Consider the following 26,055-nt stretch of genomic DNA (forward strand, 5'->3'; position numbering starts at 1 on the left):
CGTAAAGTCATAATTTTTAAACTGTATTTTTGTGCAGTGAACCTGCAAATGTAATGCAATTTGAAGCCACTGATTCATTGATGCCAGCCTCTGTAGCACACAGTTTGCTTTTTAGTAAAGAAGGAGAAACAGTGGGCAGCCCCCAAATAAGCCCCCTGAATATTATCCAGTGGGAACAGTCACTGAGTCATGAATATCACACCTGCTGGATAATAGTCAGGGGGTCTTATCTGGGGGCAGCCCACAGTTTGTTTCTCGTTCTTTACTGAAATCAATGCGTGCCACAGAGGCTGGCATCAGTGAATCAGTGGCTTCAATTTGCATTACATTTGCGAGTTCATTGTGCAGAAGTACAGTTTAAAATGCCACAGAGGCTGGCAGCCTGCAATAGGACAGAGAGCTGCAGCCACCAGGTAGCCGCTAAACTGACCAGCACAAATTCTCAGTTGATCAGGAAGGAGACCTGGCAGGGGCACATAAATGTATTGAGACATTAAAGAGGTCCAAGTGCAGGTGCTGCTCAATAACGTGATTCTGAAGTTGGCATTTAAAGCTTGAGTGGAAAATTCTGACCTCCAGAATCGGACTTTTGTTTCCTTTTCTTAAAACATACTTTCCCACCTTTCTTGTGATGGCTTATAGCACACCAGGAAGGGCAACATTGCATCCAAAGTTCTGCAATTTTGTCAATAAGCAATCCAAGATCTTGGAAAAAAGTTAAGAAACAATATGTTGGAATAACTAATTCTTAACCTAATTTTGCTATCACAACAGATGCTTTTGATGCATCCTGTGTCTGACTTCATTTGTGGTGTCTTATATATTGTTCTTTGTTCTATTTTTTGCCTAGTTTATCTTGTGCAGCTTTTAAATACCATTTGGACTAGCTACGATAACACTATTCAAAAGCAGCTGATTTGGCATGTTAAAACCTTACACAATGTATCTATTAAAGGTGGTCTATAATTATTCGGCTTAACCCATACAGTCTTCCTGAATAATGTTTGCAGACCTCCATTCCTCTGGTACCATGCCTGTATCTGAGATGACTGGGAAATGATCCTTGGAACATCTGCTATTTCCTCCCTGGCTTTCTTTAACTAGGATATATTTCATAGAGGCCTGCTGAGTTATCCACCTTCACAGTAGTCATTTTAACTAGATTGTCTGCATCAGTCCTCTCCACTGTGAAGATAATAATTTTTCATTTAGAACCCTGTCTCAGTGTTCTGCATCTATGCACAAGTAACCATTCTATATCTGAAGGTCAAACCCTTTCCTTAGCCATTCTGTTTGCTCCTAATGTACTGATAAAGCATACCATCTTACAGTCATATTGACAGTTGTGAAGTGCTTATCTGATCTCCTAAATATAGAAAGCCCTATCACAATTGCTTTCCTATTCTTCAGTGTGAGACACACCCACCCCAATAAAGAAGATAACACCCTATGGGATGGATTTGATCTCATTCAGAACTGAGTCATTTATAGAATTTAAATTGAGTCTATTATAATGAGAGTATCTGAATAAACAATTGCTGATAATAGTGTTCTAATACATTTATCTATCTGCAGAAACAGCAAGACAGTTATCTTTGAAACGAAGAAACATGACAACAGGATATTTCTTTTAAGATTTTCCACAATAGATTCAGATTGAATTTCTCTACAGATGGAAGTCAGGAGTTGGGATTAATCTCAACTCCAGAAACAACCTTCATATTGGCAGTGCTGGCAGCATGCAGTCACCCTCTCAATGGGAGACAAGGAGGTGGGCATCATTCACAAACAGTTAAATCACACATCATTCAAAAGCACCCTTACCCTATTACCTCTGCCATCAATATTTGGAAGATATTGAAAAGCTCATAATTCTGTCGAACAAGCATCATTTGATTAAGAATTTAACAAACTTAAGCTTAGAATTCTGTCAGTCATTAAAATCACATTGCCATGACTACCAAATAAACAGAATCATCATTCCAGTTCAGAGTTAATGGCTTCAACCTGCAGATAGGAATTAGGAGGGCTTTCAAATTGTGACTGAATCCATGAAAATTTCCACAATTCTAAAATGTTCTCGTGCGGCACTTTCAATTTCTAATGAATTGGGTTCATGTCACGACCTACCAACTTTCTACCACCATGAAATTGGCTGTCACTGGATACCAAGGCAGGATTTCTGAATTTGCTGCTCAGTGGCCTTTTCTTTTTAGAATGAATCTCCATGCAGATCCAAAATCTAGCCCCAGCCCTCATTTGTCAGATTGCAAATTTAAAAACAAATACCAAAATTAAGAATGGACAGGGAAATTCCACAAAATGTCTGGGTTTAAACACGTGTAACTGCTTCTTTCAATACTAAAGTGTAAGCAAACAAGAATATGTCAAATGTGGCTTATACACAATAAAAATAGGAGCATTCAAGGGCATTGAGAGCAGGAATTCTGTTGATATATTTGATAATACCTTGTGTTTCCTGTTTACTCTGTTTAATTAGGTCCAATTTTTCTTTCAGAGCTTGTGCTACTTGTTCATTGTTGATTTTCTCTTTGCGCTCCAGCTCTTTCTCCAGCTCCTTGGCTCTTCTGACTAGTAGTCTGATGTGCTCCTTTTGTTCCTTCTTCAACTGTTCATTCTTACAGAAATGCAGCAAGTCCAATACTATTAAACAACATTGGCATTGTCTTCAAGAAAATATATTTGTCAAACTTTAGTTTGTACTCAAACATGAGTTAATGATGTAGTTTGCATCAACATATGTGAAATCATTACTGGAAACTGATAACAAACTCTACTTGGTTTCTTCCTCATCAACCCCAGACCCAACTTAAAAAAATGTTAATTTGTTTTAAAGATGTTATAATCTGCATCTCATTAAGCTGAGGTTGTTACATGACTATTTGGTGTTGATACTGTCAGTTTTGACTTAGTTGATAGTACTCTCAACTTTGATCAAAAGATTGTGAATTTAAGTCCCATTCCAAGACGTGAGCACAAAAGTCAAAGCTGATATCTAGGGCTGAGATGATTGGCCTCCAACAACAACATCCATTTTTCTTTCTGCTTGATAATGAATCCAGATATTGGAGGGTTTTCAATTGACTTAAATTTACTCAGTTTTATTCACTCAGTGAGCGAGCCCAAGTTAAAGAAAAAAGTTTGCTGGAATGACAATGTGACATTCCAATATGTTATGCATCAAAAATAACTAGGAGGCAAATTTATACTCCGAGTATATGGCAAGTTTATATCTTTGTACTACAAAGGCACACAAGCTGATGTTTCAAAAATTACGGAAAACTTCATGGGCTACTTTTATATAAACAATCAGTTTAAGAAAAGTAATTCCACATGTTAGTGAAACCAGTAAGCAGGGAAGAAAACAGAAGTGTTTCTAAAGTACAGTAATGGTGTGATACCTGTCTAGTTGATACTGAGGAAAAATGTGTTCACATAGTATCAATTAAAAGAAACTTGCTTGAAATATATCAAAGAAATATATGCAAGCTACGAAGATAGCAGCCCCTGAAGGAATTTTCTCCCCTGGAATTTCAGACAGAAATCTGTTACGTTATTTATTACTTTTCATATTGAAATAATGTATTTACTCACTATTTTGAGCTAATAAATTTACTCTGTGCTTCATAATAATTGGGTGAGATTTATTAACATTGAATTTGTTTGTAATTATAAAATGCACATTGTGACATAATTGTCTAATATTTAATTAAGAGTAAGAAATGCACACCTCAAATTTTAGAGAGACCAGTGTTGTAGTTCTGTACTTATTGGTGCAACTTTAGAATGTCCTCTATAATTGTTGAAGAGCTCTGGTGAAGAGTCTGACTGGACTCAAAATGTTAACTCTGTTACTCTCTCCACAGATACTCTGAGATCTGAGTTGCTCCGGTACACTCATTCGTTTTAAACAACCTGCTTGGACCTACTATAACACACCTCCACAGTATGTATCCTGAACCTTCCCAGAGATAGGGACATGACCACTGTACCACAATCTCACAGGCAAAGCAGTGGTTTAGTGGTAACATCACTGAACTAGTAACCAGAATCGCAAGTTAACGTTCTGAAGACATGGGTATGAATCCACCTTGGCACATAATGGAATTTGATTCAATAAAAAGTTGGCTTAATGGTTGCCACATAAGCATCATTAATTGTTTTTAAAACCCATCCCACTCACCAATGTCCTTTAGGGAAGGAAATCTGCCATCTTCACATCATCTGGCTTACATGTGACTCTAGACCCACAGTGGTGAGGGTAATTCTGGACTACCCTCTGGCAATAATTACTGGCTTATCTATCAAGGCCCACATCTCATGAACAGATAAAATATAATAAAAACAGTGGAATAGCTTTAGTAAGGAGACAAGCAGCCAGTTGTAATTATAGATCACAGAATGCCTACAGTGTGGAAACAGGCCCTTCAGCCTAACTAGTCCACACTGACCATCAGTGCACCCCTCCAGACCCATCCCCTTAATCTACACATCCCTGAACACTATGGGCAATTTAGCATGGCCAATCCACCTAGCCTGCATAACTTTGGACTGTGGGAGGAAACCCACGCAGACAGGGGGCAAATGTGCAAACTCCACACAGACAGTTGCCTGAGGGGGGAATCGAAACAGGGTCCCTGGTGCTGTGAAGCAGTAGTGCTAACCACTGAGTCACCAAATTATGCAGTGACCAAGAGTTACATTACCCAAGCAATTTATATTAACTGTCTGACTGGAAAGATTATGCAGAGTTTAATTTGCTTAATATTATTTGTCTGTTTGGGAACTGTGTATTGTATTTTTTCAGATTTTAATGAAATAATTGTTGTGGCAAATAACATTTATAATATGTAAATATGTTCAAATGAGAATCTTAAATGTTTTGCAATTGCTATTGAAGAGCATTGACTTTTATTCACATTTTGGTAACTTACATGTTCAAGGTTTTGTGCCTTCACTTCTTCAAGCTGTTGTATTTCATGCGTGAATTTTTCCATAGCTTTTTCTTTTAACTGAAATCTGAGAATATCAATAGTTAGTAAGCAAAAATCATAGTACTTAATCTTCATCTTTTCTACCTGAATGCTGTTAACTTTCAGTTATTAAGTAGGATATGAAAGCTAGTTATTCAGTATTAAAGAGTTTTGAGGATATAACTAGTAAAGTAGGTGAGGAGGAGGCCAATCAATGCACTGGATTTCCAAAATGTACAAATATGATGTCACCCAAAAGCTCAAACATGCAATTTAAGATCTCATGGAGTTTACAGTAATATATCAGCATTGAGGAGGATACTGTTGTATTGTTTATAAAGAATTTAGAAATCAGTTAGTGAGGAACCAGCAATTATGTTTAGGTGTCAGGGATCCAAAGGTATGGTTGTGCTGGAGAACCTTGTGACATGCAATAGAACATCAGCCAAAACCTGGCTTTGATTACTAGACAACTTGCAAGTTGTATTAAACAAAAATTTCTAATCTTTCCATGTGAACAGTATAATTATTTTTACCATATGGGAATGGAAAGGTACACAACGGTGGCAGTGAATGATAACCCTTAAAATAACCCAAATTATTGCCAATGATCTCATAGCCGATAGATTAGAGAAGTCCAGGGTTTTATGCAGTGTTGCAGATATTGGGGAATTTTTTTCTCTATTCTACATGACTCACCAACATCTTTTAGGGTCTGGATGTTTTGGATTATTTTTCTAGCCATTCGCCCTGTCACTTGTCTATCAGCTTCTTACTTTATTCTCCATCCTTTCCTTGATCGGCTTATACGCATGCTGTGCAGAATAACCCATATTCTGGATATTTCCTTCTGTTTTGTGAACTCATGTAGCTCTAAGTACGTCTGAGAAAATCTGAGTACGTCATATTAAATAGGAAAATGAAATGTTAACTAGCACAGGTATTAATGCATTGCTACAACCCATAATGAAATAGGAAGCTGATCACATCATAGAGATGTTTGAAAAATTTAAAGAGTACAGTGGGACATTCAGTAGTTTATTGATAAATGAGGTGATGGTGAGTTAGATCTTCCTACTGGCAGGAGAAAAATTATTACACTTATTGATAGCTTGCTGAAAAGGACAGTGGAAACACAGATTTTTTTATCTTCTCTGATGTTTAACACCCATCTCTAGCCATAATCGAATCATCAGATCTACTGGTATGAATTTCAAGGCTTCAGACAGGAATTATGGCCATATTGATGATGTTTCAGTAAGATTAAAAGATGCGTCTAGAAAATTGAAGTTTAAGAACACCGATGAAAGACTGGTAAATCCATTAATTTGGGGTTTAACCCATTCTGAAGGGCCTAAAATGCTAACTAGAAAAGAATAAGCTCTCAATATTTTAGACTGTCGACATTGCCAGACAGATGAAAATGCTAATTACTCAAATGACTAACATTCAGGTAGGAGGAGAAAGGTAGCTGGTTAATACAGTGAAACAACATAAAAAGAACATACACCAAAGACAGAGAATGATCTTGTGGAGCTACATGAGTTCACAAAACAGAAGGAAATATCCAGAATATGGGTTATTCTGCACAGCATGCGTAAAAGCCGATCAAGGAAAGGATGGAGAATAAAGTAAGAAGCTGATAGACAAGTGACAGGGCGAATGGCTAGAAAAATAATCCAAAACATCCAGACCCTAAAAGATGTTGGTGAGTCATGTAGAATAGAGAAAAAAATTCCCCAATATTTGCAACACTGCATAAAACCCTGGACTTCTCTAATCTATCGGCTATGAGATCAAAAGCTAGACTGAGTTCTGTGGAAAATACACAAACCCAACTCAGAATGGAGATGGCTATCTGGATGGTTCAGCCTGGAATTCCAATTTACACCTCCTCTCAAAGAACAATCAATCAAAACCACCTGACTCTAGCTCAAGAGATAGTAGGAACTGCAGATGCTGGGGAATCTGAAATAACAAGGTGTAGAGCTGGAATGCTGAAGAAGAGTCCAGGCCCGAAACGTCAGCTTTTCTGCTCCTCTGATGCTGCTTCGCCTGCTGTGTTCATCCAGCTCTACACCTTGTTATCTCAGACTCTAGCTCAAGACAGTTTTTACACCTTAGGCTACACAGTGCACACAGTATTGGGCCTACAGAGATACCAGACATTCAACCTCAATTGAAATCCATTCAAACATATTCTAATGATTGAAAAACCAATTAACTTCAGAAGAAAACACCAGAAGCATAATGAAAAGCTCAGGTTTGGTGCAAAGGTAAGGAGGCCACAATCAGTATATTTGCCAGCTCTGATCTCACCCAAGTCGGCAATCTGAGACCTTTCCCACCAGGCATGGGCCTGTTCCGAACCAAGAGAACTGACAGCAACCAGCAGAGCCAAAGATCACTAACTTTGCATACCAACCAACTCAACCCACACCACAAGTCATTAGACACATCCTGAGATGAAAATCAGGCCCACAAAAAGCAGCAGAAAGCAAGAATCAGGTACTTACCCAACAGATCCAATAGCACATTACTACATCAGCGGACTCAACCCAAACTTAAAAAACCTAAACAGTCTGAAAGTTTCAACCAGACTCTGGGTACGGCAAATGAGAACAGCCAGACATACTTTTAAAGCACAATTTCTCTATAGGGAGTTTGTCCCAAACCCCAAAGTTCCAAACTAACTAGCAGGGAGGAGAAGGTGGGTGGTGACAGTGCATTGGGAGCCCAGGGTAGAAACTGATCAAAGACTCTAATTAAAACTGTTGTTGTTTTTCTCGAATTCAAACTGTTGTTTTCTGTGTGTGTCAGGAGGAAAAGGTTCTAATAGAATTAATCTAGCTAATAGTATATTTAATAGTACTACTGTTCTCTGTACAATTATTTGTGTCAACTTCCTTGTTTATTGCACATACCGATTTTCCTATATTACACTTACCTCTTGTATTTTAAATAAACACAGATTCTTTTGCCCTGAAACACCTGTCTCTTGCCTCTTCATTTCACATTCTCTAACTAAGTCCAGGGTCCAGAATGAGGGATCAGGAAGTGATTAGAACCACTTAAAAGTCAGGAAATAACTAACTGCAAACCAGAGCCCGACAGTCGGAAATACAACACGCAGAGGAATGAGAGATGACAAGGTGTAGGCTGGACGAACACAGCAGGTCAAGCAGCATCAGAGGATCAGGAAAGCTGATGGTTCAGGTCTGGACCCTTCTTCAGAAATGGGGGAAGGGAAGGGGATTCTGAAATAAAGAGAGGGGAAAAGAGAGAGGGGGAGGCGGATGGAAAATGGATAAAGGAGCAGATATGTGGAGAGGAGACGGACAGGTCAAGGAGGTGGGGATGAAGCTAGTAAGGGTGAGTGTCGGTGGGGTGTTGAGGTGGGGTTGGTCAGTCCAGGGAAGATGGACAGGTCAATGAGGTGGGGATGAGGCTGGTAGGTAGGAGGTGGGGGTGGGGGTTGAGGCAGTAGGAGTGGATAGGTGGGAGAAAGGACGGACAGGTTAGGGAGGCGGAGATGAGCTGGGCTGGTTTTGGGATGCGGTCAGGGGCAGGGAGATTTTGAAGCTTGCGAAGTCCACATTGATACCATGCGCATAAGAATGATATGTAAAATGTCAGCACATGAAAAGAAATTCCACCACCGTTAAGATCAGGAAAGGTGAGAAATAAGTACATAACTATAAATCTAAAGGTGAACTTTGATATCTGAGCATGAAGTAACGTCATCCTGTTCTGACTATACTAGAAGATTTTACTCGAAAATCTGGAAGAAAATGTTATCCAAGGAAAGGTATTCTGAAAGCGAACAATATCATTTTAACAGCATACAGGGGGCAACAGAAGAAAACCCAAATTAAAGGGCTTACAAAGGAAATTCTACACAACTGAACCTGATGGTCTTGCTATCCTGAAGTTGAGAGTTGTGAGGATATGCAGAATATCTCAATGAATCTAGATGTGATCAAGGTGGTACCAATGTTTGATAATATCGCTGTGCATGCATGCGTACCCAGAAAATTTGATGAAGTGGTTGGATGCTTTGAAGATTAAGATCTCATCATCATAGAGCCAGCAATAAAACTGATGATTAATTTGCCACTGAAAGTACCATCAGAACCAAGAAGAAGCCTTGAAAGAGAGCTTGAACTAAGAAAAAGGTAATTACTAGAAATACAGAGCCAAATGCTTGGGTAAATTCCATGGTAAGAGAGAAGCCAAATGGATGACAAAAAATTTCCCTGGATCTCAAAGATCTTAACCAAGTCAAACAAGAATCACCACCCTATTCCAATACAGGAAAAGATCACCCCAGCACGTTTGTTTCTTGTCTGCTCATGGGATGTGGACATTTCTGACTAGTCTGGGATTTATCGCTCATCTGGAATTGCCCAGACAGCAGTTAACCACATTTGTGGGTCTGGAATCACATGTAGGCCATACTTGGTAAGGATGCCAGATTTCCTTCCCTAAAGCACATTAGGGAACTAGATGGGATTTCACAACAATTAATAGTAGTTACATGGTTACCATTTGTCCAGTTTTTCACTGAAAATAAATTCACTATCTGCCACAGTGGATTCAAACCCAAGTCGTCAAACATTAGCCTGGAGTTCTGGATGACTAGTCTTGAGACACTAACTATCTCCTGAGCAGCACAAAAAGCTTTCAACGAGCCTGATGCCAGAAATGACTACTGGAATTTGAAGCTACACACGGAATCTTCATTGTTGGCACCATTCGGTATATCCTTTGGATGCTACAAATTCCTGTGTGTCTGTGTTGGCTATAAAGCAAGCTGAAATGTATTCCAGCATAAAGTAAATAAGGCATCAAAGAGATGCAAAGGAGCAGTCAGCACAGCAGATAGCCAGATATATGGAGTTAATGAAAGAGGTCAAGGCTGTATCTACATGTAACCATGGAGAGAAACAGGAAAGCCTCGATCAAGCGAAACATACAAAAATACATGAAAGTGATAGAACGACAATTCTTCAAAGTGAGTTTCAGATCTGAAAGAATCAAACTAAATCCTGACAGAATCATGGCTGTCTGTGGAATGGAAACTCCGAGAGATCAGAAAGGGTTGAGAAGTTTCTTCCGCTTGATCTAATATGGGGTGTTCTCTCTCAAAGCTTAGGGTTACATTCCAGAATATCCTAATTTTAGGCAAAGCATTGATTCCCATAGGAATCTACATTATATACCTCCCATGAACATTACCGGCTGCTTATCTGCCTACTACATCAAGCTGTCAAAATTCTTTACAGTTTACATTATTTCCATATTTTTGGTCATCTGCAAACTTGGAAATTGTCCCCAGCACACCAAGATCCAAACCACTTTTATACATCAGGAAAAGCAAGGGTCTCAATACTGACCCCTGAGGAACTCCACTGCAAACCTTCATCCAGCTTGAAAAATATCCATTGACCATTATTCTCCATTTATCACTCAGCCAATTTCACACCCACATTGCCAATGTCTCTTTTACACCATGACTGATGAACTTCCCTCAAGCTTGTTGTAAGCACTACATTAAAATGTCTTCTGGAAATCTATGTATACCGTGCCCTTCAGAAATCTTTGCTGATTCTTCCTAATTAACCCACCTTTTTTCGACCCCTTCCACTCAATGTTTAAACGTTTGAAGTTCTCCAGTCTTCTGGCACTTCCTCTGAAACCAGGGAAAGCACAAAGATGATGGCCCATGTCATTGCAAACTCAACACTCACATCTTTCAAATTCCTTGGAAGCATCTTACCCAGTCAATTAGACTGTAAGAAGTAGGAATAGGATCAAGTTCCACCCTTGAGCCTGCTCCTCAATTCAATAGGATCATGATAGATCCAATATTCCTCATGTCCACTTTCCTGCCCTTTTTCTTTAACACTTGATTCCCCTACTGACTATCTCAGCCTTAAATATGCACAAGGACTCTCCCCCATGGCAAGGAGTTCCAAAGCCTCACAACCCTCTGAAAGAAGAAATTCTTCCTCATCTCAGTCCTAAATTGGCACCCCTTTATTCTAGGACACTTCTGATCCTAAACACTCTTTGTATTTAAGATTTTTCCAATCAATTCATTCAGATGTTATTACACATCTCTACAGCTGATAGGACTTGAAACAAGGACTCCTGCCTCAGCGTTAGGGACACTATCACTGAGCCACAAGGCTTTCTCTTTCTGTTTAATACTGCTGGTTATGCTGACTAGTAAGAAGATTGATTTCAGTCAGCATCCTACTAAACATCACATAACTCTCTAGTACAGCCATGAATGTTGTACCTTGGGACACTTACACATAAAAATGTTAGTTCTTAGCTATAATATATCCTAGCTCTTTACAGACAATATAAAGAAAGTAGGATGTTGCATGTTTCAGAGTGTAATGCTGCATAACTATTTTTAAAGGTATTTTATAGTTTATAGACATATCACCTGCAAGGATAAGTAAGATAATCAGGAACAGGAACCCAAGCCAGATTTTTGCCACCTAGCCCAGGAATACTGAAGCTAATTACATCTTGCCATTACACTAGTCAAAATTAATGAACCTGCAAAGCCATGAGCAATCACAAGATCTACATGGACTGAAAAGTTAGACAATATATACACTGAATGAAGACATAAAGTCACTGAGTGAGTTACAAGAGTCCAACTAGGTCACTGTATGACAAGTAAAAACCAAAGTAAATTGAATCACAAAAAATATCACAAAAGAAGTTTGGTTCAAAAAGTAAAGAAAATTCCTATAAGTTAAAATAAGATTATCAACTCATATACTTACCGAAATTGGAGAAAAGCTTCTGCTAAAGCCATTTTATCTTCACTACCTCCTTTACCATCTTTCTTTTTCTTTCCCATTTTCACTTCAAAATGGTGATTACTGTAATCAACGTTTTCAAAGTAATTAGTAAACTCAAAATAATCTTCCACATTGCAGATTTGTTCGAGACTTAAAAAACAATGCCTAGCAGTGAAGCAGTACAAAATAAATAACCATCCATTTTTTCATCTGAATTCGTTCAAACATAAGCATTAGAAGCAGGGGTCAGCAATTCAGCTCCACAAGCCTGCTCCACCACTTAATTCAATAATGGTGATCTCATCTCAGCCTCAACTCCACTTTCCTGCCCTCTCTCCAGAAGCTTTTAACCCATTACTAACTAAAAGTCTGTGTCGCTCCTCCTCAAAGTTTTTCAGTGTCCTGGTGTCCACCACACTCGGGGACTGAATTACATAGATTCATGGCCCTTTGTGAAAAGTAATTCCTCCTCATCTCTGACTAAATCTTCTTATTCTAGATTTCCTTATAAGGCAAAACATCTACTCTACGTCCCTGGACACTATGAGCAATTAAGCATAGCCATTCCACCTAACATGCACATCTTTGGACTGTGGCAGGAGACCAGAATACCTGGAGGAAACCCATGCAGACATGGGAAGAATGTGCAAACTCCACACAGATAGGTGCCTGAGAGTGGAATCAAACCCAGGTCCTTGGTGCTTTGAAGCAGAATTGTTAACCACTGAGCAACTGTGCTACCCACATTTCGAAAATAAAAGACATTTGGACAAGTACAAAGGAAAAGCTGAGAGAGCTGTAGGCCAAACACAGGCAAATGGGAATAGACATAATAGGAATTGCAGATGCTGGAGAATCTGAGATAACAAGGTGTAGAGCTGGATGAACACAGCAGGCCAAGCAGCATCAGAGGAGCAGGAAACCTGATGTTTCGGGCCTAGCCCTTCTTCAGAAATGGGGGAGGGGAAGGGGATACTGAAATAAAAAGAGAGAGAGGGGGAGGCAGATAGAAGATGGTACGAGAGAGTTGCAGTGAGAGAGAGATCCACTGAGATCTTTTCAGAGGGAGAAGGTAACTTTTTCAAGGTAGACATTCTTAGAAGAAGCTTTGCAGTGGGGTTAAAATTGTTTCAGAGATAGTAGGAACTGCAGATGCTGCAGAATCTGAGAAAGTTCAGTTTAGGAAACCTGGTCGGCATGGATGTATTGGGCTGAAGAGTCTGTTTCCATGCTGTGTGACTCTACAAATGCTAAGATTGCACTTGACTTCCTTATTACCTTCTGTACCTGCATACATGCTATCTGTGACTCATGTCTGAGGATACTCAGATCCCTCTGCACAAAAGAATTTTGAAGTTTCTGTTAATTACTCTTTTTTCCACCCAGCATGAGGTTCCTAGCTTAGATCACTTTTCTTTCTGCTGCACCCTGAACTACCTGATCCCCAGCACTATACAGGTGCAAGTCTTTCTTTTCGTCACTTATAACCACCATGTCCACAAATTTATTTTGGAATAGATGCGATTTGCTTAAGTGACCCTTTTAAAGAGATTGACTTGAATTGGACCTTTGGGTTCCTGAGCAGCTGCACAACTTAGAAGGAATATTTCTCACAAACCTTTCTTCCACTTCATTTTCCTCCAATCACTACAGCACACCATTCCATTTCTTCTCCTGCTGTACATTACTCTACATATGCCAGTTACCACACCATTATTTCCTTCACCTCTGCATACCTGTGCCATTTTCCACACAAACATGCACATCTATAAGATATCATATTAGGCCACAACTAACAGACTGATTTCTTTCACATAGATCACTTGAGGTTGTATGAAGACAGAACAGATCAGATTCATTAATGTGCTGCCCCATTAGAAAGCTGAGTTGAGGAATGAATCAAGACATTGTGAACAGTCGACATGTCAGAATTATTAGAATTAACAAAATTGGAAGATATAACTTGATAAATTTGTGAATACCTTATGAAAATTTATTTTCTACTGAAACATCACCTTACAAAACATTGCTCCTTTGAGCAGCCATAGATCTGTTTCTACTTAACTTTCCCACTAAATGGTAACCCCATTCCCTCTCTTACTGGCTCAGAACCAACCAGTATGGTCCAAACTAATTCTTAAAGGAGGCAAACAATCACGTCCTTCCTGACATATTTTAGCATGTTTTGCTTAACAGTTTCATGAAATGATGAATCAGATGCCTCCAGTCAGTTATTTCACAGAAGGATCTTGATTCAAGTCTAGGACCATTATTAGCACAATTTATTTGGCCATCATTTATTTCAGGTGGCGACCAGTAAAGTCTAAGGAGCACCTGAATCAGTACAACATTTAATGTGCTTTATGGTTCAGTAGATTTTATGCAAAAATATCACAACTGGAGAATACCCATGTGGTACTAAGCAGCCATCAGTTGTCACTCTACAGTGGTTAACATGAAAATGCACGAGAATAAAGAGTTAATAAGTAGGCATTGTAAGAACAATGAAATTTTGAAGTAGTAATTGAAGTAACTATTTCTACATTTCACTTAGGTTAATTCTAACAAGAAAACATTTTGCATTCCATGTGATCCTTTGGAGGCTGTAGATTTTACTGCTCAGATTTGAACAGTACTGCATTGTGAATGGAAGTTCCAAACAGCACTTAGTTAAAACAAGAAAATAAGTTTATTTGACAGTTCTCTAGAAGCATGAATTCAGGCCCATATGTTTAAGTAAACAAAATGACACAATTAAAAGTATACAGATCTAGGCTAAAATGTTGAGTCATTCAGTTCAATAAATTACCATTTTGATAAATTCTATTACAAAGCAACACTATTTTAGACCATTAGAGATGATTTCATAAAGTGTGAGTGAAGAGGTTTCTTTTCTTTTAAACTGTTGTTAATGTTGTTGCCTTGCATTTTTTATGCAGTCAAATTAATTGCTCTTGCTTCAAACATCTGTGTAGTCAAGATGTGCTTTGCATTCAGCATGGGCATCAGCACTTCAAACAAATTGATTTTGTGGAGTTTTTTTGAGGACGTAACTAATAGAGTAGATAAAGGGGAACGGATAGCTGTAGTTACACCTGCATTTCTGAAATGCATTTTGTAAGGTGCTATGCAAAAGATTAATTGACAAAGGGGGCAGCATGGTGGCTCAATGATTGGTACTGCTGCCTCTCAGTTCTAGCAACTCGGGTTTGATTCCACCCTTGGGTGACTGTGTGGAATTTGCATATTCTCCCCGTTTCCACGTGGGTTTCCTCCCATAATCCAAAGATGTGCAGGCTAGATGGATTAGGGCATACTAAATTGCCCATAGTGTTCAGAGATGTGAAGATTAGGTGAGTTACAGGGGGTTGAGTCTGGATGGGATTATCTGAGGGTTGGTGTGAACTGGTTGGGCTGAAGGGCCTGTTTCCACACTGTAGGGATTCTATGATCTAAAATAACATTGCACGGAGTCAGAGGTAACATATTAGCAAATATAGAAGATTAGGTGTTGATAGAGGATTAGTTAATGGACAGGTAGCAAAGAGAAGGCACAAAAGCAACATTTTCAAGTTGTCAGACAGTGGCTAGTGAAGTACCACAACGATCAGGAAGTTTAGCTACTTACAATCTATATTATTGACTGGGTTGAACTGATATGGAGTAATTTATTGATGTTTTCTGATGATACAAGTTTAGTGAAAGTACAAGCTTAAAGCCTGCAGAGAGATATAAACAGCTTTAATAAGTAGACAACAAAATGGCAGTTGCATTCTAATTTTGCTAAATGTGAAACTATTAATTTTGGTCATAAGAACAGAAAAGCCGGATGTTTTTTAAAAGGTGTGAAATTTTTAAATATTGATGCCCGGAGACTTGCTGTTCTTGTACAAGGCACACAAAATGTTAGCATGCAGATAGAACAAGCAAGAAGGAAGCCAATTGCCATGTGGTCATTTATTACAGAGGGATTGGACCACAATAATAATGAAGTTTTGCTTATGGTTGCAAAGGACTTTGGTGAGATCACATATAGAATGCTTAGTAGAATTTTCCATTCCTTGGGGTAGTGTAAGCAATGAGAAGAAAGATGAGAAAATACAGTAAGTCTGAAAAAAAATCAGATTCTCAACATCAAGCAAAACTTCTTCATTTTCCCCTCAAGTCTTTAACAGTGACTTCACAAACTTGAGAACTGAGTTGCAACAATCTTATTTCCGTGCATGTGCATCTCATTAAAGTCCCAACTTAACTTATTTATGGTCAGAAATCAGACAACACTAGTTTATAGTCCAACAGGTTTATTTGAAATCACAAACTTTCAGAGTGTTGCCCCTTTGTCAGGTGAAGGTGGAATGCTTCAAAAGCTTGTGATTTCAAATAAACCTGTTGGACTATAACCTGGTATCAAAGATAAATTTGCTGGAAATGCTCAGCAGGTCTGTCAGCGTCTGTGAAGGAAAAAACAGAGTTAATGTTTCAGGTCCGGAGACCCTTTCCTCAGAAGGGTCACTGGACCCGAAACATTAAGTCTATTTTATTTCCTTCACAGATGCTGTCAGACCTGCTGAGCTTTTCCAGCAAATTTGTTTTTGTTCCTGATTTACAGCATCTGCAGTTCTTCAAAAGTATCGTCTGATTTCTGACTTTGTCCACCTCAGTCCAACACAAGCACTTCCACATCACAACTTATTTATATACAGCTTCAATTCTCCTCTTCACTGAAAAACTAGACGGTGAAAATTTTTGACACGTAAATCAAAGTAGATAACTGGTGATTGCACCTCACTGAATGCTCATCCCAGCCATCATGCAAATGCTCTTTCACAACACCATCCCTGTATGGCCTATGGCGACCATCCTCCTTGATCCTTTGTCCATGCAAGTTGGCATCATCAAATCACTATCATTGCCATTACCACACCAGCCTGCCTACTCTCTCAGACTAACTCTCACACCATTTCAGCCCTTCAACAATTTACTTTCCACCGGAGGGCCACCTAAGATTTGCATGATTTTGCTGTGTTGTTTGCATGCAGGTACAGACACGCATTTCATGTGTCTATATTTTACAGCTCTTAGCCTGCTTTCTTAGTGCTCACTCATTTCACTGCTCATCTGGAGGCTGCCAGCCTCTGTGTACTTCACGTTGCTTTCTTAACAAATACTCACTAACTTTAACATTGCCTTTGGGCTGCCAGTGGTCACACTGAGGGTGCCCACGTTGTTGTCTGGCACCATGCTATGTCACTGTTGCAGCCGCAGCATAAGACAGCAGTTTACATAGCAAATGCACTGCATGTCAAAATGTGGAAGTGAAATGAGAGCAATTCTCAGTGGGGCGAAGGAACGCGGGGTACAGCTACCATCATTCAAGGAGATTATCAACAATATCAACCAATGAGGTGCTTGGTCCCACCAGAATCCAAAGATTGTACAAAGGTCAAGAACAAACAATCCAAGGATTGCAGGTTAGTCAGGATGCTAAAGAGACATCAGTCTGGGGAATGATCTACAGTCAGTCTGAGGGATTTGGTCAATATGGTCAGAGGCTTATCAAAGCAGACCATGCTATCTGGTGGAAATGAGCAACTTGAGCCTGGGAATGGGCTTTGTTTTACAAAGTTGCTGAGGAAATGGTAACAGTGATTGAGGGCAATTGGAGATGGTAAGGTGGGGACCAAGAGCTCCAGAATTCAGAGGAAGCTTGTTGGGTTCTAACAGTATGTAGTAACTTTGACCTCTACATGCGAAGGATGTGGGGCCAAACAGGCCTGCAAATTTTTAAAGTCATGAGCTCTGTACAGTAGACACGTTAATAATTTTGTAAAGTGATGCAATGGAAGCTGTTGGAGGCTGTAAAGTCTTTGGGGCCACAGAGACAGCAACAAACAAGAAAACATGAAGGAAAGTGGGGAATTTGTGCATCACAGGTGAAGTCTATGGTAAACAATGTCCACTACTCTGCCGTCATCAATCTTCTTGGTTACTTCCCCCAAAAGAGGAGAGACACAATTTACCTCGCACAAAATCATGCTGTCCCTTATCATTCCATGCCCCTCTAAAGACATATAAATTTTATCTTTCAGAATCACTTGCCACAACCATTGAAGTCAGACTTACAGGTCTATAGTTCCCAGGCTTCTCCTTACATCCCTTCTTAAATGAAGGGACAGCATTAGCCACTCCTCAGTCATCCAGAACCTCATCCTTAGCTATAGATGATACAACTATTTCTGCAAGGGGCCCTGCGATTTCCTCCTTCTCAAATACACGCCCTGCACATTACATTTAGCCTCACTGTCATCCACATTAATGTGAAACTTTAGTCAGCAACTTGATGGTTCAAGAATCCCTTATGTCTAAGGCTGTCTGACACTAAATTCCCAGTACCATGTGATTTATGCCAGCAGCAGGAAAGTTTGACCTTTTGTGAATTCCTAAAATTATTTCCTGTTCAGAGGTCCACCACTGTAAAGTGAGAACATTAGTTGGAACTTGGCATCATCCCAACAGGGTTCTGGGGGGATTAGTGGTTCCTCCTTCAAGGCCACTCCACAGCTCAAAGAGGGGGCTTCTCAGTGGCAATATCCTTTGAATGCCAGGGTATGCCTACTTGACCCCAACCCCACATACCATTCTTCATTGATGCCTGCTCATCGAGACACCCTCTTCAGCAACACCAGTCTCAGCAGTGGCCACCATCTTAGTCTTTTGTCTGAGATGAAAGCTCTTGGCTACTGCTGGTAATGAGCCTCCTTGAGTCCTGCTATCACCTGAAGCACTGAAACATGGAAACTTTTCATGTAATGAAAGTAGAGATTACTGGAAATCTTCAGCAGCTCTGTCTGTACCTTTGCGAAGAGAATGAAACAAGAGTTAACTGGTGGAATTAAGGAGAAGCCTGAAACAGAGTCATGTCCTAGGTTTGACTGCAGTTATTTCTATTAATAAAAGCAAAATATTGAGTGCTAGAAATCCGAAACAAACTCAGAAAATGCCAAAGTCAGCAGTTGTGGCAGCTTTCTTCTTCAGAAGAAAATTGACTGGATTCGAAACGTTAACTTAGCTGTCAGACCTGGCCTGTTTCTCGAGCATTTTCAGGATTTCTCCTCAATTCGGCCAGTTAACTCTGTTTCATTCTCTCTGCAAGACAGAGCTGCTGAAGATTTCCAGTATTCTCTACTTTAATTACGTGAAAAGTTTCCATGTATTTCAGTTACGGAGACCAGAAGACTGTACTGGACGAAGAAAACACACTAGGTCAAAGTGAGTTAATGGAGTGAAGCCCGGGAACATTATGAATTTCTCCTGTTACATCTCGACCAATCTTCGTCTCCCATTAGGAAGAGAAGGGCTTTCAGCGACTGTGAGCAGCGACATACTTACCCAGTTGGAGGGTTCAGCCGGGCGGCCTGACGCGGCCTTCACCTTCAGTGGATTCGCTGCTGAAGCCGTAACCATGGGCAACACAAGGACACAATCGGATCGATCCAAACATCTCAACCAATCACATTGCTAAGGAAACCCAAAGCAGCGTTTAGCAGCGAACCCTACTGGCGGAATGTCGTCACTGAAGCTTTGGGTTCCCTGAAGACTGCCGAAGACGCAGTGGAATCCATCAGCGTCTTTGTGTGCGTTGAATTTAACTTAAATTTGCTCGGAGAACTTTGCAGTTTCAAAATAAACAAGTACTTTTGGCAGTAGCATGAATCATTCTGAAGCCAGTGATGTAGTGGTCATTGAACGCACTTCAGTAATGCCAGATTAGATTTTTTTCCTATTTTATTTTCTGTATTCTAGAGCGTTTCGTAATGCATGATTTTTTACATAGAAGTAAGAATTTCATTTGGTGCCTGTTAAATCCACAGGTTACCAGTGTTTCAGATTGCCCTGGAGTTTCCAGAGCTAAAAATAATCTTTTGCCTTTTGCAAAACACTCCTGTAAATAAAGAAAGGGATCAAAAATGATTCTATACTGAATTTTATTGGAACTCTTATTTATTTGGTGTAAAATTTTGGAGATATGCAGAAAAGGCTTTTTAACAGATAGTGAAGATTTATTCACTTGGTACTGAAGGATCTGTTGGCTTCCCACTGGCATGGCGGTGTCTTGTGAGACTGTGGGAGCATCCCTGCCTCTGCTCTGAGAGGTTCTAGTCCCACCTGTATTAGAGGTGCATCATAACATGTCTAAAATATTCTTTCTTCAATTGAAATGGGAAGGAGATGCTCCTAAGGAAAGATATGTTAAGTTAACTGAGTCAGAAGTCACTCAAAACAAGGTTATAGTTCAACAGGTTTATTTGAGCATTCAGAGAGTAGCCTGTTCATCAGGTGAAGAGGAGAGAAGCACACAGAACACAGAATTTATAGGTGGCAAGATAATGGCAAGACAAATCCAAGTAATTAAGAGTATCAATAGATAAGTATAAATATTGTGAGTAAAGTGTCAACAGCTAAATAGCAAGCGAAGGGATGACCTATGATCCAATTAATTAAGACTGAGAGATTATTACAAAAAAATCAATACTAAGATGGTGCTAGAGACAAAACAAATGGCTAGAGTAAAATGGTAGGTATCAGAATTGCATGACGAGCATCTAACTAAAGAAACAAGTATTCTGAAACTGTGCAAACTAATTAAGATGGAGAGATAATAACAAGTTATCAAGTTATTAGTGTCAAAACAGAACAGTGAGGAAGATTTTACAAAAATAGAACAGTATGGTAGGGTCACACGTCACGCAATGTCATCACGGTTGAGGCTGCCCTCACGGGTATGGAATTTGGTTATCAGTTTCTGCCTGGCGATTCTGTGTTGTTGTATATCTCGAAAGCCACCTTGGAGGACACGTAGCCAAAGATTGTAGGCTGAATGTCTTTGACCACTGAGGTGTTCCCTGACTGGAAGGGAACATTCCACCTGGTGATTGTTGCGCCATGTCCATCCATCCACGTCTGTGTAGTCTCACCGATATACCATTGCCTCGGGACATCCTTTCCCACAATGTATGAGGTAGATAACATTGACTGAGTATGATGGTAGTGTCTATGTCAATGATCTGATGTGTCTTGCAGATGTTGCTGTGGTAGAGTACTGCGGTGTTGCGGTCACTGTTCTCCTGAAGGCTGGGTGGTTTGCTGCGAATGATAGCCTGCTTGAGGTTAGGCAGCTCTTTGAAGGTGAGAAGTGGAGGCGGTGAATGTTCATTGTCAACAATAACATGTTGAAGCTGTGAGGAAAGTGGCCTGGTTTCTCTACTCTGGGGAAGTACTGGACGACGAAGGATACTCTATCAGTTGTATCCTGTGTCCATCTTCTAACAAGTCCTTCTGAGGCTATTGTTGAGTTGAGCATCATATCCTGTTCTTATGAGGATGTCTCTCAGCAAACGTAGGCGTCCATCATGTTCCTCCTTGTCTGAGCTGATCCTGTGTATATGGCGGGTGTGTCTGTAGGGTGGAAGCTAGAGATGTGAAGCACCAAGAAGTTATCTGTGGGCTTGCAGTAGAGTGAGGTATTGAGGTGTCTGTCCTTGATGGAGATGTGTGTGTCCAAGAATGAAACTGATTCTGAAGAGTAGTCCATGATAAGTCTGATGGTGGGGTGAAAATTATTGATATTGTTGTGTCGTCCTTTCAGTAATTCATTGCTGTTAGTCCAAAGGAAGTAAATGTCATCAATGTATCTGGTGTATAGTGTTGGTTGGAGGCCCTGTGCAGTGAAGAAGTTTTATTTAAACTTCTTTCTGAAAATGTTGGTGTATTGGGGTGCAAATTTGGTTCTGATGGCTGCTCCATGCCGCTGAATGAGGAGCTGATTTTCAAAGGTGAAATGTTGTGGCCGAGGATGAAGCAAATGAGTTGTGGGATGGCATCTGGGAATTTGGCAGTTGTTGATGGATGTTGCAGCAATGCCACCTGTGCCCGTATGCTTCCATCCTCTTCACCTGATGAAGAAGCAGTGCTCCAAAAGCTTGCTGATTTCAAATAAATCCGTTTGACTATAATCTGGTGTTGTGTGACTTCTGACTTTGTACAACATCACTACCTCCACATCATTTAAGCTAACCAATCATGGGAGCATGGGAGCCAAATCTTTGGAGGGATGAGAAGAAATGTCAGAATTGGCAATGTGATAAACACCGGACATAGCAATTCCCTGTCTCATAAATTGAGATTGGTATCAAAATCAATAGTTGTTTACCTAACAAAATCATTGTAGACTTATAGTTGACCTAAAGGTCTCAATAGTACATTGTTAAATCACCAACAATATAGAGTTCTTTGCAAAAGCAATATTAATGCATCTGAAATGGATTTACAAAAAAAAACTGAAGATCCTAGCTGTCACGTAGGTTTAAAGTATGACAGCAGTGTTTGTGGTGAGATCAGAGCAGTGGTGATAAAAATTATCCTTTAGTTCACAGCTTAGTTTTCTAGGAGTTGTGCCTCTTTAAAATGAGTGCACTTTTTTCTCCGAAGGAAAATTACAATGCCTCTTTATTGATTTTGTACATAAAAATGCTGTGTGGTGCTCTTGTTATAAGAAACCTTTGTAGTGTGTCCAATTCTGGTTATTAAAACAAAAACACACATTCATGTGCTGAAGTGAGTGAAAAGAAAGAAAGTGAGTGCCAGAAGGCATGAATTTTAAATGTGAATGAAGAAACTTGAGAAGTGATTTTGTAGAAGTGCAGAAGGTAATTAAATAATGGATAGGGTGAATAGCCAAGGTCATGCTCTCTCCCGCATTTCCCGCAACTCATCCCTCATACCCCATCCCACATTTAAAAAAGTCAAATCAGAATCCGCCTCATCCTCACGTACCACCCCACCAACATCCGGATCCAATGCATCATCCTCTGTCACTTCTGCTATCTGCAATCAGACCCCACCACCCAAAACATTTTTCCCTCCCCACCCTTGTCTGCCTTCCGGAGGGACCACTCTGTCCAAGAGTCCCTTGTCCGCTCCACACTCGCCTCCAGTCCCACCACACCTGGCACACTTCCCTGCAACCACAGGAAGTGCTAAACCTGCCCCTACACCTCCCGCCTCACCCCCATCCCTGGGCCCAAGAAGACTTTCCACATCAAGCAGATGTTCACCTGCACATCTGCCGATGTGGTATACTGTATCCACTGTTCCCATTGTGGCCTTGGCTACATCGGGGAAACCAAGCGGAGGTTTGAGGACCGCTTTGCAGAACGCCGATGCTTGGTTTGCAGTAAACAACTGCACCTCCCAGTCGTGAACCATTTCAACTCCCCTCCCATTCCTTAGACGATATGTCCATCCTGGGCTTCTTACGGTGCCACAATGATGCTACCTGAAGGTTGCAGGAACAGCAGTTCATATTCTGCTTGGGAATCCTGCACCCTAATAGTATCAATGTGGACTTCACAAGTTTCAAAATCTCCCCGCCCCCTACTGCATCCCAAAACCAGCCCAGCTCGTCCCCTCGTCCCTAACCTGTCCTTCCATCTATCCCCTCCTCCCACCTCCCACCTCAGGTCCCATCCCCATCTCCTACCTACTAACCTCATCCCGCCCCCTTGACCTGCAAGTACTCCCTGGACTGACCTATCTCCTCCCTATCTTCCCACCTAAACTCATCCTTTACTGGCTCCATCCCCACCTCTTTGACCTATCTGTCTTCTCTCCACTAATCTTCTCCTCTATCCATCTTCTATCCGCCTTCCCTTCTCTCCCTATTTATTTCAGAACCTCGTTCCCCTCCCCCATTTTTGAAGAAGGGTCTTGGCCCGAAACATCAGCTTTCCTGCTCCTATGATGCTGCTTGGCCTGCTGTGTTTATCCAGGTCTACAATTTGTTATCTCAGATTCTCCAGCATCAGCAGTTCCTACTATCTCTGAAACCATTTAGCATGGTGATAGTGCCAACAACACAAGGGAGGATATTCTCAGTGTGAAGGCAGGACTCTGTCTTCATGACAACTTTGTGGTGGTCAGTCTTACTGATAATGTCATGGACAGATGCATCTGCAGCCAGCAGTTTGGTAAGGTTCAGATCAAATATGTTTTTCTCTCTTGTTGGTTCCCTCACCACCTGCCACACACCCAGTCTAGCAGCTGTGTCCTTTAGGATGCAACCAGTAATGCTGCTGAGCCACTCTTGATGGTGAGATTGAACTCCCCCACTCAGAGTATATTTGACATCCTTGCTTTCCTCAGTGCTCCCTCCAAGAGTTATTCAACATGGAGGAGTATGGATTCATCATCAAAATGTCCTTACTTTTATGTTTCATTTAAAAACCACTTCCTTCAAAGAGGGTGGCCATGGGTACCCGCAAGCTATGCCCACCTTTTTGTATGTTACATGGAACAATCCCTCTTCCATACCTACACTGGTCCTAAAACCCACCTCTTCCTCCATTACATTGATGACTGTATCGGCGTTGCCTCGTGCTCCCATGAGGAGCTCAAACAGTTCATCCACTTTACTAACACCTTCCACCCCAACCTCAATTCACCTGGACCATCTCTAATACCTCTCTCACCTTGCTGGGCCTCTCTGTCTCCATTTCTGGCAACCACTGAGAAACTGATATCCATTTCAAGCCCACCAACTCTCTGTCTCCATCTCTGGCAACCACTGAGAAACTGATATCCATTTCAAGCCCACCAACTCCCACAGCTACCTAGAATACTACTATCTCTGAAACCATTTAGTGGTTGTGTGGTAATCAGCAGGAGGTTTCCTTGCCCATGTTTAACCTGAAGCCATAAGACTTCCTGGTTTTCGGAGTCAATGTTGAGGATTCCCAAGGCAACTCCCTCCTGACTGTATACTACTGTGCTGCAACCTCTGCAGGGTCTATCCTTCTGGTGGGACAGGATATGCCCAAGAAGTATGATGGTGGAGTCGGGGACATTGCTTGTCAGGTATGATTCCATAAATCAGGCTCTTGTTTGACTCATCTGTGAGACAGCTCCCCCAGTTTTGGAACTAGCCCCAGATGTTAATAAGGAGGGCAATGAAGGGTCAACGGGTTTGGTTCTGCTGTTGCCTTTTCTGGTGCTTAGTTTCAAGCCAGGTGATATGCCCAGTTTCAATTCTTTGTTGAAACTTAGTAGCAATTAATCAAACGGAGTGGCTTGCTAGGCCATTTTGGAGGGCAGTTAAAAGTTAACCACACTGCAATGGGTCTGGAGTCACATGTAATCCAGATCAGGTGGCTATAGCAGATTTCCTTCCCTGATGGGCATTGGTTTTTAAATGAAACATAAAAGTAAGGACATTTTGATTTGGATGCACAGACTTTTGGTGAGACCACATCTTGGATTTTCAATGCAGTTTTAGTCTTCTTATTTAAGGGAGGTTGCATAATCTTAATGTTGGAGGTTGTTCAAAGGTTTACCACACTGCTAGTGGGAAAAATTGGCATGTCATATGATGATAGGTTAGTTTCTACTGGATTTTAAAAGTATGAAGGTTGACTTGTTTTTAAGTGCTCCAGTGTGGGAATGGTCCTAACAAGGCAGACTTAGAAAAAATGTTTCCTTTTGTGGGTGAGTGGGAGCGTAGGGGCATTTTTTTTAAAAATGTGGGGTCACCTCACAAAGACAAAGATGAGAATTACTTTTCTCTCAGCAACTTTGGAACACTACCTCAGAAGGTGGTGTAATTAAATAATTTATGGCAGATAAACAGATTCCCGTTCGATAAATCAATTAATGATTATCGGAGTAGATTGGATGTAGAGTTCAAAACACAAACAAATCAGCTAAACCATCTGCTTCTCCTATTTTGTATGTTCCAGCCTTAAATGGTATTTGAAAAGAAGACAGGGAAAACAGTTCAACAGATCTGTGGCCTCTGAATGATTGGCAGGTCTGAAGGGCTGGCAAGGCTTCCACTCCAGAGATCCTTGATTCTGGGTAAGATCCTCTATTGTACAGTAAAATAACTGTGATACACTTATTTGCACAATAATACGGTGAAAGCTTTCAGTTCCAATAGGTATTGATTGTTTAAATTTTGTGCAAGGAACTGTACAGCCAGGCCATGAGATGGTGCTGTTTGATTAACATCACTTTTACACCAGCTCATCATTGATGGATCTCACAGTTCTGGTGTAATTTTCCACATTTCCAGTTATGTAGTCATAGAGTTGTACAACACATAAACAGTCCTTTCAGTCCAACTTGTCCATGCCAACCAGATATCCTAAACTGATCTAGTCCAATTGCCAGCATTTGGCTATATC

At 40.5% G+C, this 26,055-nt stretch overlaps 1 protein-coding gene across 9 annotated transcripts in view; it reads right to left on the bottom strand.

Annotated features, from left to right (window-relative positions):
- The window catches only part of ccdc83 (coiled-coil domain containing 83), a 78,390-nt gene extending 59,073 nt beyond the window's left edge, over positions 1 to 19,317 (bottom strand). For 8 of the 9 annotated variants that reach the window (XR_009445844.1, XM_059646580.1, XM_048532044.2 and 5 more), the window contains exons 1-4: positions 19,208 to 19,317; positions 11,801 to 11,899; positions 4,956 to 5,040; positions 2,470 to 2,638 (exon numbers count right to left, since the gene is read on the bottom strand). Coding sequence is in view for 8 of the 9 variants with exons in the window: in XM_059646580.1 (XP_059502563.1) it covers positions 2,470 to 2,638; positions 4,956 to 5,040; positions 11,801 to 11,877 (331 nt within the window). In the remaining variant the exon portion in view is untranslated. Of the gene's footprint in view, positions 1 to 2,469; positions 2,639 to 4,955; positions 5,041 to 10,621; positions 10,687 to 11,800; positions 11,900 to 19,207 lie in introns of all 9 variants that reach the window. The other variant, XM_059646579.1, reaches the window with a different exon arrangement.
- Positions 19,318 to 26,055: the final 6,738 nt, after the last annotated feature.

The sequence above is a fragment of the Stegostoma tigrinum genome, chromosome 6, assembly GCF_030684315.1.
Source record: "Stegostoma tigrinum isolate sSteTig4 chromosome 6, sSteTig4.hap1, whole genome shotgun sequence".
Lineage (NCBI taxonomy): Eukaryota > Metazoa > Chordata > Chondrichthyes > Orectolobiformes > Stegostomatidae > Stegostoma > Stegostoma tigrinum.